At 54.8% G+C, this 12,199-nt stretch overlaps 1 protein-coding gene across 2 annotated transcripts; it reads right to left on the minus strand.

The window, feature by feature from the left end:
* Positions 1-1,087: 1,087 nt before the first annotated feature.
* DNPEP (aspartyl aminopeptidase) lies at positions 1,088-11,283 on the minus strand. 2 transcript variants are annotated; one of them, XM_034655238.1, is made up of 15 exons: positions 11,145-11,283; positions 10,612-10,705; positions 10,436-10,524; positions 10,219-10,332; positions 9,842-9,967; positions 9,492-9,622; positions 9,134-9,209; positions 8,906-9,013; positions 8,078-8,155; positions 7,090-7,173; positions 5,876-6,036; positions 5,439-5,478; positions 5,213-5,314; positions 1,588-1,755; positions 1,088-1,222 (listed from the first exon to the last, which is right to left on the minus strand). In XM_034655238.1, the coding sequence occupies exons 2-15, from the start codon at positions 10,697-10,699 to the stop codon at positions 1,172-1,174; spliced, it is 1,416 nt and encodes a 471-aa protein (XP_034511129.1). In that variant the 5' UTR covers positions 10,700-10,705; positions 11,145-11,283; the 3' UTR covers positions 1,088-1,171. The 2 variants fall into 2 exon arrangements, with proteins under 2 accessions (XP_034511129.1, XP_034511128.1); XM_034655237.1 differs by having other exon boundaries at positions 11,233-11,268.
* Positions 11,284-12,199: the final 916 nt, after the last annotated feature.

Genomic DNA, 12,199 nt, shown 5'->3' on the forward strand with positions numbered 1-12,199 from the left:
AGTCACCCTTCCACAATCACCTCTCCTCGTTCAACCCAATACACAAGCTTTTAGGGTTTGCTCCTTCTCAAGGTCTTCGTTTCCTCAGGAAGGCTTTGTCATGTGACGCTTGTAGGAAACAAATTTGTATGCCCCTTTTCCTGTTAATCTGTCTCGTGTCAATGTCATCCTCAGGGTCAGCCACAAACCCAAGGGTGGAGGTAAAGTTGTACCTAGGTGACTTAGCCAGAGGCTTGTAACCCCATGGTGTCCCAAGCCAGGGTCTGTCACCAGCACACTTAGCACTAACATTAAGATTGCTGGTGCTCAGGGGGAAAGCCACAAATCAGGCAAACTGCAAGGCAAAGAAGGGGGATGGGGGCGCCTGGGTGGCTCAGTAGTTACGCGGCTGCCTTCGGCTCAGGGCGTGATCCCCGTGTTCCAGGATCGAGCCCCACATCGGGCTCCTCCGCTGGGAGCCTGCTTCTTCCTCTCCCACTCCCCCTGCTTGTGTTCCCTCTCTCGCTGGCTGTCTCTATCTCTGTCAAATAAATAAATAAAATCTTAAAAAAGGGGGGGGATGAATAAACATAAGAAGAGGTGGAGGAAGAGGAAAAAAAAGAAGGAAAGGAAGGAGAAAAAAAGAGAAAGAAGAAAAGAGAAATGACAGGGGGGAAATTATTAACCAGAGAAAAAAACACTGAATAATAAGAGACTGCTTATAAAAGGTAATGAGACTGACAGGGGCAGGAAGGGGAACCACCCAGACTGTCCAGGGTAGCCCTGGGGGCCTCGTGCTGAGTGTGGAGACCTCACAGCGCTGAAATGGGCTCCTGGACTCTTCTGGTAATGGAAGAGCATTGAGGCTACTTCCCAGAAGGGAGGACTAGGGATGGGAGAAGGGACCTTCCCATTGTGGACCCACCTACCCATCCACCACTTCAGGCATGGCCTTCAGGAAAAGAGATCTGAGATCAGGTCTCCATCAACTCCCAGGAGCTGCGGCCTCCTCTACCTGCCCCCTCCCCACCCCTCTGTTCTGGTTCCAGAGGTCAAGCCAGGTTTGACTCCCACCCTTTTGGTCTCCAAATAAGCACCACAGAACAAGTCTGAGTGAGAAATCCACTTTAATAATCCAGCTTCAGCTCAGCTGACCACTTCTCAAGAGCAAGGGAAGTCTTTCCAAGAGGCCTCAATCCACTAAGAGGTTACGGCTCAGAGAAGGGAACAGCTCAAAGAAGCCCTAAAATGGAAAGCAACATAGGATCTGGAATCAATGGAGGCCAGAGGGGGGGTGCCCCGCAGCACACCTCCTGCCAACACAAGGCCCAGCCAGAGAGGCCCAGTTCACCCACACTTGACAACTGCCCCAGTCTTCCCATCTCCTGCCCCCTCTCTGTCCTCTCATTATCCTGTGGGGGCTGATGAGGGCCCCTGTGCCTGGAGAAGAATGGGGACCCTTCCTCTCCTACATGGTAGGCCCAGGACAGCCACCTCCCGTCAGCCAAGCTGGCCACCTAGCGATGGTGACATTGCCCCAGCAACCAATCCAGGCACCGGGGAAGGAAGGAGCCCAGGTGCCGTGAGGATGGGTGAGGAGGGAGTCACCTTGAAGAGGGTGAGGGTCTGGAGTACTCCTGAGGTACAGGCGGTCTCCCGGATGGAGTGCATGGCCAGTTGGGGGCTGCCTAAATCTAGAACCCGCAGCCCCAGCCGAGAAGCCAAGATAGGTCCGATGGTGGTTCCACAGGGAGAGTCATTCCGGACCATGAGATCCTAGGGAGGGGAGGAGAGGTGAACAACATCCTGTGTCTGCTCGTTAAGCCCAAAGAGGGAGTCGCCTAAGAACTGCTGAAAGGGGCCCACTTCTGCCCCTTGGGGAGCGGATGTGACCAAAATGAAAACAGGAAGCATACATTAAATGGCAGCCCCAAAGGACAGTATATTCTGAATTGGTTCCATTCTCTCCACCCTAATTCTGGCTACCACCACCTTGCCTTCCATTAAGAATCCATAGTAGGGAAGGGAATTAAAGAAAAAAAAAGGTACCATTTACATCAACCTCTTGCTTAACATACACTCTCTCCCCGCCCCCATACACACACAAAGAACAATCATTCAGGGGCACCTGGGTGGCTCAGGTCATGATCCCAGGGTCCTGGGATCCAGCCCCGCATTGGGCTCCCTGCTCAGCAGGAAGCCTGCTTCTCCCTCTCCCACTCCTCCTGCTTGTGTTCCCTCTCTTGCTGCCTCTCTCTCTGTCAAATAAAAAAATAAAATCTTTAAAAAAAAAAAAAAAAAAACAACCATTCAGCAGTTTTAGTGTTTTTAGAAATATTGCTATTGGCATTCTAAAACCATTTTCTTTATATTCTGGCAAAAAAAAAAAAAGAAAATCATGAAGTTCAGTATTAAGATTTTTAGTGTAAGGGAAAACAGAATTACAAAATCAGATAAATTAAGTAATAATTATTATTTTTTTTGAATGAGAATTATAGTATTAAATCACGGTTTTCAAAGTATGTATTCTTTTCTAGCTATGTCCACAGTAATGACCCCAAAGCACTGTCCCCCATGATAATAACGGCGCCAGATCATGGTCTCTAAAATCACCATTCAAATGAACAAGATGAGCCTGCAATTTCTTGTTGTACAGAAAGCAAGAAAACTTTCAAGGGTCCTATCAAAGGCCACGTGTCGAAAGGACTCCCATTGGTCAAAGTTATTACCGAGGGTGAAATAAGGTGACTACAGGGGCGCCTGGGTGTCTCAGTCAGTTAAGCATCTGATTCTTGATTTTGGTTTGGGTCATGATCTCAGGGTCTTGGGATTGAGCCCTGTGTCAGGCTCCGCGCTCAGTGGGAAGTCTCCTTGAGATTCTCTCTCTCTCTCTGCCCCTCCCCCTGCTCTCTCTCTCTCAAATACATAAAATCTTTTAAAAAAATAAAATTACTACAGTGCATTGGATCCACACTGAACCAATGAAAATCTGATTTAATGTCAGCAAAGGAAAAGAAAAAAACTTCTATGTGTCACCATTTGACATGGCTATTAACATGCGTCACCTTGAAAACTGATTATAAAAGGGAAAGAATGAGCATTTATCTGGTCTTTCCAGTAGAAACCATATTTCATGATAACTAAATAGCCCTAGTTGATGGGGAGAAAGTTCCGCTTCCCAGAAGAATACCAGCTAATATCTACAGAAGGGATGACTCACAGAAGGGATGAATCGGGGAATGAAATTGATTTCGGCAAGGATTATCAATGGGTGTCAAAACCATTAGGTATCTGGCCAGTAGGAAACTCATCACTGGCACAGGACACTGTCCATCCAGAGGAGAAATCTCCCAGATGACGGAGGGACTGGAGGGCACCCCAATCAGGTGCTCAATCTTATCATCACGAAGGGCCGATCACCCAGATAATACGCGTATGATGCAACACGAAGGACACATCTGTCATGATGTCTTCTGGCGAAAAATGTCTAATTTGAATCTATCAAGCCTTTGGGTAGGAATTCCAGTTTACAGGAAATACAGGGCCAGGAGGCACCAGATAAATGACCCCAAGAGGAAGCAACCAGACAAATCCAGAAAGTGAGACATTATGTGGGATGATGTGCCTTATTTCTTTAACAAGTCAATGTTATTTATTTTTTTTAAGATTTATTTATTTATTTGAGATGGAGAGTGAGCACACGAGCGGGAGGGGCAGAGGGAGAGGGAGAGAGAATCCCAAGCAGACTCTGCGCTGAGTGCAGAGTCCGACATGGGGCTCGATCTCACAACCCTGAGATCAGGACCTGAGCCAAAGCCAAGAGTCCAATGCTTAACTGACTGCGTGCCCCAGGTCAACGTTATTTTAAAAGGGGGTAGTGAGGGCTGCCCTACACTATGAGCCATTTAAGCCACGAATCAACCAGACGTAACATGCGGGTCCTGAACTAGATACCGCGGTGGGCCAAACGTCTGTAAAGACCGTTTTGGGGATAACTAGGGAAAAGTGAAAATGATCTGGGGGCACCTGGCTGGCTCAGTGGGTAGAACATGCAACTCTCGATCTCGGGATCGTGAGTTCAAGCCCCACGTTGGGCATAGAGCTTAACTTTAAAAAAAAATGATCCGTGCGTTAGGATTAGATACAAATTTATGGAAACAAAAGCGTACTGGAATGAAAAGGCAGAGAATACAGAGCGAAGAGGAAGCAAACAATATATCCAAAATAATTCTACTTGTTAGAAGATATGATAAGTATATGCATAGAAAGAAAATCTGGAAGCACATACACAAATCTCTGTGGGTTCATGTTTTCTTATTTCTACTTGCGTTTCCTTATTTTTTAAAGTACACATGTCCTGCTTCTGCTGTGAGTTTAATTAAAGAAAATTCCCCCCATGTCTTCTTGCTGCCTTAGAAGAACACGCAGACCCCCTTCCACGGCCTAGGAGGCCCTCACGACTGGCCTGGGCAGGCTTCTCTCCCTTGCACTCCGGCTCTTGCCCGCCCCAAGCACGCTCCTGTGCCCAGTGGGGCCTTTGCACGGGGCTGCTCTCCCTGCAGACTCACCCACAGCTGCCTCTTTCTCAACAGTAAAGTCTCGGCTCCAAGTGTCACTTCCTCAGAGAGGCCTCCCAAGAAGGGAACAACTCAGGTCCACATGCAGCAGTGGGATGCCATGAGACAGGGAGCCGGGAGGCAGGATGCCAGCACCCAGCCCTGACCCACCAAGACCTGCTTGCTGTGTGTCACTGGACCCCCAGGGCCCCAGTCCTCTAACTCCACCTATTTCTGACGACCAGGGCCATTGCCACGGCAAGAATGAAAACGAGTAGGCGGGAGTTCCAGTCTCCCCAGCCCTGAACTTCACTTAGGGAGGACCCCAGGGTGTGTAAGAGAGACAGGACGAGCTGGATGGGTAAAAACCAGGACTAGATCCACGTGCCACGAGCACACTGTACCTTCAGGTCTCACAGAAATCCAGCAGGAGACGCATCATCCTCAGCCCCATTTTACAGGTGGGGAAACGGACTCATAGAAACGGAGCGCCTGGTCCACAGCCTCGGGGCTAGAGCCCCGCTGCACACCCAGCACTGAGCCCAGCGCGGCCTCCATCCAAAACCCGTTCTTCTCACTCTACTGGAACCCCATCCACTGGGGGCCCCTCTGCTTATGCCCCTCCCCCCCAACCCCACTCCCTCTATCCCGTCTTCCCAGGCAGGGCCCGGCCTCACCTGCAGAGGCACCCCGACCTTATTGGCCACCTCTCGGATCAGGGCCTCGGAAACTGCATTGGACGCATAGCGTTGCTTGCTGTTCACCTTGATCACAGGGCCCTGGGGACAGGGAGACCAGCAAGCGAGAGTGAGGCACACATGGGTGATGGGCCCACAGGGAAGCAGACGAGGCCCAGAACCAGCCAGGCCGTCAAGTCCCTAAGGAGAAACAGGGGCATCTCACCTTGTGGAATAAGGGCCGGTGGTTCTCCTCATGCTTGTCCCTGTAAGAGACCGAGTAAAGGCTGGGATGGCGGACAGGAGGTGGGCCCGTCAGCACCCACCTCCATCTATCCCCTGGAAACATCACTAACGCACCACACCATTCGTCCCCTCCCAGCCCGCAGGAGCTGAGGCGCACGCTGAACACACCGTCCCAGGCGGCCTCTAGCTGTAGGGGGAAAGAAGTCTGCGGAGTCTATGCAACATACCAGGGTTGGGCATTACATGGCTTTGACCCGCTAGGGTCTTGGCACAATCAAAAGGAAGCCACCACTGACCCTCCCACCAGGAGGAGGAGGAAGAGGAAGGGAGAGAGGCCAGGCCCAGGGCTGAGCCTTAAGGCAGGCTCCGCTCAGGTCTCCAGCTGCGAGGACTGCACGCCTGGCCCAGCAGACTCACAGGTAGTTGGGGTGCACAGCGTGGGCCATGTCTGCGCTGATCATGTAGGACTTGGGGATGGCTTCCTCGAAGGCCGTCAGGTGCTGGAACGAGGCTGAGATTCGGCGCAGCACCAGCTCTGTCAGCAATGACTGTGCCCCCTGCGCACTCTCGGAGCCCACCTGGTGAGAGCAGAGACTGGCTCTGGGGTCTGGGCTCAGGGGCCGGAGCTGGGAGCCAGGGAGAGGAGCCCAACACCCAGGACCACCACTGATGCCTGGGACCCCGCTGACTCAGTGACTGAAGAATGCGGGGTGTTGTCAGCAACTTCCCTAACTCCGTGCCCCTGAAAATGTGATGGGGGGCTGGGGCCAAACTAGTCCTACGTCATCTCTGGGGCAGAAAGAGCATTTTCTGTGGGCTTCCTGCACCTGCCTCCCCTCCTCCTCCCGACCTTCACATCTGGGGTTCAGGACAGGTGCCCCACCACGCTGGCCAGTCACCTTTTATGCACATAACAGAGACTGCTAACTACCCATGCTATCTGCACAAGAAAACACCCAAATTACAGCTAAGCACAGAACTACCCGGTTAGAGGCCACTCCTAGCTTTCCCTTGCATTAAACATGGCCATACCGACTGAGTTCCACAGAACACAGCCAGTGAGGGATGCCATCTTTGGGTTGTGCCTTAAAAGGATGGGCGTGCCCCTTCCCTCTGCCCTTTCCTCTCATCCTCCTCACTCAGTATAAATCATCCTCCTCACTCAGTATAGACACGATGGCAGGAGCTGGAACAGCCAGCCAGCCGGGATCCTGAGATGGAAGCCGAGTGCTCAGGACGGCAGAGACCTGCCCTGAACTGCTCACTCTGACCCGTGCTGTTCCAGGGGCGAGAAGGACCCGTGTGTCCAGGCTATGATGGTGTCTAAGAGCGCATCTCACGGGAGCACGCGGAGTGAGGCCCCACCACGCGCGGAGCCCTGGGACTACAGGGTGAAGGGCAGAGTCCCCGTCCTCAAGGAACTCACCCTGTGGCACACACAGCGACGTGGGAGATATGGTCATAGCTCTAGAAGCAGACAAGTGCTGAGCCAGGGCGACCAGGTGCTAAGGGAGCACAGGCCTTCCCATCTCCGTGGCTTCCAGAACAGCCCTGGCTTACGGTGGGTGCCTGGCACAAGCTGGCTGCGGGAAGCCTCACAGAGGGGACCCTCCACAGAGCCCTCTACGTACCTCTTCGTTGTCATAGAGAGCGATCATGCGCACGTGGGGCTCCGCGGCCAAAGAGGCAGGGGCCGCACAGGAGTCGATCAAAGCCTGTTCGGGGGGATCAAGGGCATCCTCTTCACTCGTCCTTCCATAACCCTGCCCACCAACACCTGGGAGGTTCACGCTCCCCGCCTGCCTTCTGTCGTCATGGCCAGGATGACGGGCTGGGGCTCTGACTGGCCTTCATCGCTTATGACATTGACTGGCATGTGGGAGACCTTCTCAGCGGGGCTGGGAGAACCACCCTCTGGATATGCCCCATACCTGCCCGCGGGAAAGGCAGGAGGATGAATAACATGCAGGGGAAGAGTGGAGAATCCTGGGAAGTCAAGAACACCACACAGAGCACAGAAACTAACTGGCTCCAGTGAAAAGATCGAGACCCACAGAGGTGACTGGGACGCCAGCAAGGGGACACAGCTGGCTGGCTGCAGAAGCTGATACAGGTCCCAGGTTCGGCCCTGGTCTCCATTAAGGTCCAAAGCCTCTCTCCAAGAACAGGATGGGGAAGGAGGGAGAGAGATGAAGACAGAAAGCAAGAGGAAAGGAAGAAATAGAATAGACTAGAGTAGAAAGAAGGCCAGGACACCAAGGTGACCAGAAGGAGAAGAGATAGCCCCACGGAGACCCCAAGGCACGGAAAGAAGGCTGTGTGGGCGCAAACTCGGAGGGCAGGGGGAGCAGAGGGAGGCGGGTTATACCGCCTTATGAGGCGCTAAGGCCTCTCCCCGTAAGCAGAGGCTAACGTAAAGGACATGCAGCGGAGCCAGGGGAGGAGACATGGTGGCACCCGAGCCGGCCTCTCTGCTGTCCCCCACCTCAGCCCTGGCCCCTCCCCACGGTCCCCCTAGCACCAGCAGACGGAGGAGGTGGCCACTGGCCCTCTTAGGACCTGCTGGGCCTTGAAGCAGTCCCCCGACCACGGCTGCCCTGGGGGGCCCCAGTGGCTCACCTGCAGGGCACAGAAGCAGCTATGGAGGTTGTCCAGCCGGGGGGCAAAGATGAACTCCTCGTAGGCACCACCCAGCACCTAGAAGCACAGGACAGTCGGCCCAACCTTCAAGCCTCCACCCCAACTCACCTGCTTCTCCCTGCTCCCAAAGGCCTGGGTTTGAGAAAGCCTCCTTGGCTCTGTGTGCAACCCGCCCTGTCCCCCAGCTTAGGGCGCCATGATCCTGCTGGGTGGGGCAGAGTGGACAATGGGGAACGGAACTGGGCAGGAGTTGAGGGATGGCAGGTGATGCCCATGGTTCCTACCAGTTCCTGGGGGACGGGGAAAAGGGGGGAGGCTGAACAGACACAAGAAACGGTAAGGAAATAAACAGAAGAGAAGACCAGCCCAGAAACAGTGCACCTTCAAACAGGACTGAACATCCAAAGATTTCATAATCTCCTACTGTGGGCAACTGGGAGGGACTCGAGGGCAGGCTCCAGATAAAGGGGGGCCGCATCTGGGCCTTCTGCCCTCAGAGGTGCAGGGCCAGGGTGGGTCAAAGTACACAGTGACCCCCTGTAGCAGAAACTCCTAGGAGGGGAAAAATCTGTGGAGGGGCTGATTCTCAGGGCCCACTGCAGGCATCCAAGGAGGCAGGTCTGGAGCACGAAAGTGCCCTTTTGAGAACTACTGGCCTGGAGGCAAAGGGACATGGTGTCTACTGGGAAGAAGAGGGATGAGAGTAACTGGGGGACCGGCCGAGGTGGTGAGTACTTTAGGGGATACACTGGGGCAGGCTAGGATCCCCGTGACCCCCACCCGTGAGTCCCTGCAGCCATTCCTTACCGCAGGCTGGGTGTCAGCAAGGCAGAGTTCCATCTCCAAGATATCCTCGGGGCTCAGTCCCAGGTGGGCACAGAGAAGGGACATGAGGACTGAGTGGTGCCGGTCATCCTGCAGGGCAGAAGCATGCTGGGAGGAAGGAGGTCTGCTCTTCCCCTCCTCTCCCTTCTCAGGGAATCAGTCCCTTCCCCCTCTCCCCCACCCCTCCCCATGAGCAGGGGACTCTCTTACTGCAGCATTGACAGGCCCAGGCTCAGGAGTCCCCTTCTCCAGCTCCTCCTGGACTGCTGTGGCAAGAATGGGGACTCTGGGGAGACACGGGAGGAAAGTGTGGGGCGAGCTGGGGGCCCGGCAACCCCAATGGGAACTGCCATCTCCCAATGGGAACTGCCCTTGCCCTTCGATTCCCAGCTCGCTTCCCAAATGGCAGAGCTATAAGGGCCCTCGGATATCATCAATTGGGTCCCAAGAGTAGGACCTGGCTGTGGCAACCATGAGGTAGCAGGGTCCCAGGTTCCACTGGGTCCCTTCTATCACCTGGTGCCACGGCCCTCCCTCCCAGTCACCACAGCCCTTGCCCCAGGCTCACAAGTGCATCTCCATGTTGGGCCCAAAGTTCTCGTTGACATTGCGCTGCAGATGGATGGCCAGGTGTGGGATTCGGAGAATGGGCCGGTCCACGTGCACCAGCCGCTGTTCCAGCTGGCCTGAGGTAGGGCACTGTGGCCCACCAGGCCAGGTCAAACGAGGACTCCTCCCAACCACAGCAGGTTATAACCCCCCCCACTTCACCCCAGACTAACCAACGTGATCCTCGAACCTGGACTGCCCCACACCCCCTTCCCTGGGGGGCTCGCCACCGGTACCCTGAAGGAACGTCACAGCCAATCCTCAGGCAGCTGAAGGTGAGAACCTCCCAGGTCCAACCCCAGTTCCCACCTTGACAATGACTCGTCCAGCCAAGGTCAGGTCCCGGTCAAACCAGGTGCTCCAGATCCCACCACCATAGGTCTCCACGCCAACCTGCTGGAAACCCACCTGGCTGCGGCGGGACCGCCGTTTCACCTAAGTGTGAAGATGGGGAATGAGAAGTCAGAGAAGGCCGAATGGCATGATTTGGAGGTGAGACAGACGGACTGAGACCTAAGGAAAACAGAAAGAATATGGCTGACGAAGAAGGGCCCAAAGTGTGGAGGAAAGGGGGCGACAAGTCTCCCCCGCTGCAGAAATAGGCCCCCAATTTGTACCTCTCCACTCCCTTTTGCCCTGTATGGCCGTGATGCCTCCCCTACCCCAGCGCAGCCCCAGGTCCTCACCCGGAGGCAGGGGCTATCCGTGTGGGCCCCAATGAGGCTGAAACCATTGCCAGGAACATACTGGCCTCCCACAGCAAAAGCGATGATCGTGGAGGAGTTCCTGGTCAGGAAGTACTGGGGGGTGGGAGATTGATTTGATTAGTTAGCCAGCTGGCACAAAGGACTTTGAGTCCCAGACTAGAGACCTGGTTCTCTGCCCCCACCCCACCCCACGTACCTTGCTCTCCGGCTTGATATCCCAGCTCTCGGTCTCTTTGAGCTCATGGAAGCCAGCCTGGAGGAGGCGGCTGCGGCACTCGGCCACGGCTGTAGAAAAAGAGCCCTTTCATAGCGACGAAAGCGGGTTAGGGGGCACACCGACCACCACCCTCCTCCCCTGTCCTGGTCACTTACCGTGGAAAGGAGAGGGGCTCCGGTTGACGAACTTGAGGAGTTCCCGGGCCGCGGCCTGCACCGCCTCTTTGCGGGCCCTACCGGTCATGGCCACCTAGTGGGGGCGGGAGGGTGGGGGTGCTGTTCAGACTCCTACGAGGTTTGGGACCCTTGATTATATTATCCAGGCCCCGGGAACCCCCCCCCCCCCCCCCACGACAAGCCCCATTCCCGNCAGAACCCCAGCAGCACTCCCCGCCCAGATCGTCCAAGACGTCCCGCCCCCTAATCCGAGCTTTAGCCCGGCCCCCTAAATCCCACCCCCACGTGCCTGCCCAGCCCAGAAATTCCGGTCGGTTCCGAGCTCCAGGCTCCCAAGCGGGCCCCTAACTCCGCGCCGGCCTGCACCAAGGAGCCAAAGTCCTATTGGCCGGGGAATTAACCCCCACCGCCCATGCTCCCAGTCTTTCGCAGGCCACACTTCCCAGCCCCGGGAAGATCAGGTCACGGAGGCCGGACTTTCGGTTTCGCTTTGGGTCAGGCACAGCCCTCACCTCAGCGCGCTGTTGAGCTTAGGTCCGAGCGGACTCCGAGCCGGGTCTGGAAACGGAGTTAGAGCTGGGCAGGCCGTGGACGTCCTACCTGCATGGCCCCACGCGTGGGCTCGCGTCCGCTAGTCCTGCTAAAGGCGGGGTCCCTCTGCTGCCCCGGAGGTGCTAGGACAGCCGCGAGCCGCGCGCCCCCACGCCTGCCCCGGGTCAGAGAGTACGAGGAAAAAAAACTCGCCCCTGGCAGCTCACCTGGTCCGACGAGTACTGTACAAAGTGCTCTCTCTCGCCACAGGCACCCTTGTGATAATAAAAGCAACAGGGCTAGTGTTCATGGGGCGCTCACGGGGAGCTTTAGCTATATAAGGCTTCATGTGTTATCTGTTTAATCTTCACAACAACTCTATCAACTTTGAACTTTCACTGTCCCCATTTTATACATGAACAAAACCAAGTACAGAGACAAATCACCCGTCCAGGGCAGTAATGGCAGGGGTGGGGTTTGGACTCAATTAAATGGACTCCAGAGGCCTGGAACAAGCCGCCCTCAGATCTTTCTTGGCCCTTTTCATTTGCACCTTGGTAAGTGTTCTGTTACTGGGGAAGTCCGTGAGGAACAGAGAAGTTAACGACTTGCCCAAGATCACACAGCCATTTGGATGCATCTAGAATTTGACCCCTATCTGCACTCTTTCCACTTCTTAAAAGGACAAAATAAAACAAACTCCACATGTTCTTGGAGACAATCCCAATATTCATATGTCAAGAGTGGTGAGCAGCAATTTAAAAAAGCAGCATACTCGCCTAGTCATAGATTCTGATCAGGACTCTTGGTGGCCCCTGGGTACAAAACAGGGCCCAACAACCAGGGGTGTTAACACCCCAGGGATTACAGGTGCACAGTGCAATCTGTCCTTTATATACTGGGGTAGGAATGTTGGGAGGGGGGTGGGGAGCAGTCGGAAAGGCCCAGCAGTCCTCAATTCACAGGAGTAGGTATTGTAGGTGTTCAAGAATATACAGATGGTGCGGTAAATTCCTGGCATTCCCCAACTGTTTGT

Source organism: Ailuropoda melanoleuca, chromosome 2 (genome assembly GCF_002007445.2).
Source record: "Ailuropoda melanoleuca isolate Jingjing chromosome 2, ASM200744v2, whole genome shotgun sequence".
Taxonomy (NCBI): Eukaryota; Metazoa; Chordata; class Mammalia; order Carnivora; family Ursidae; genus Ailuropoda; species Ailuropoda melanoleuca.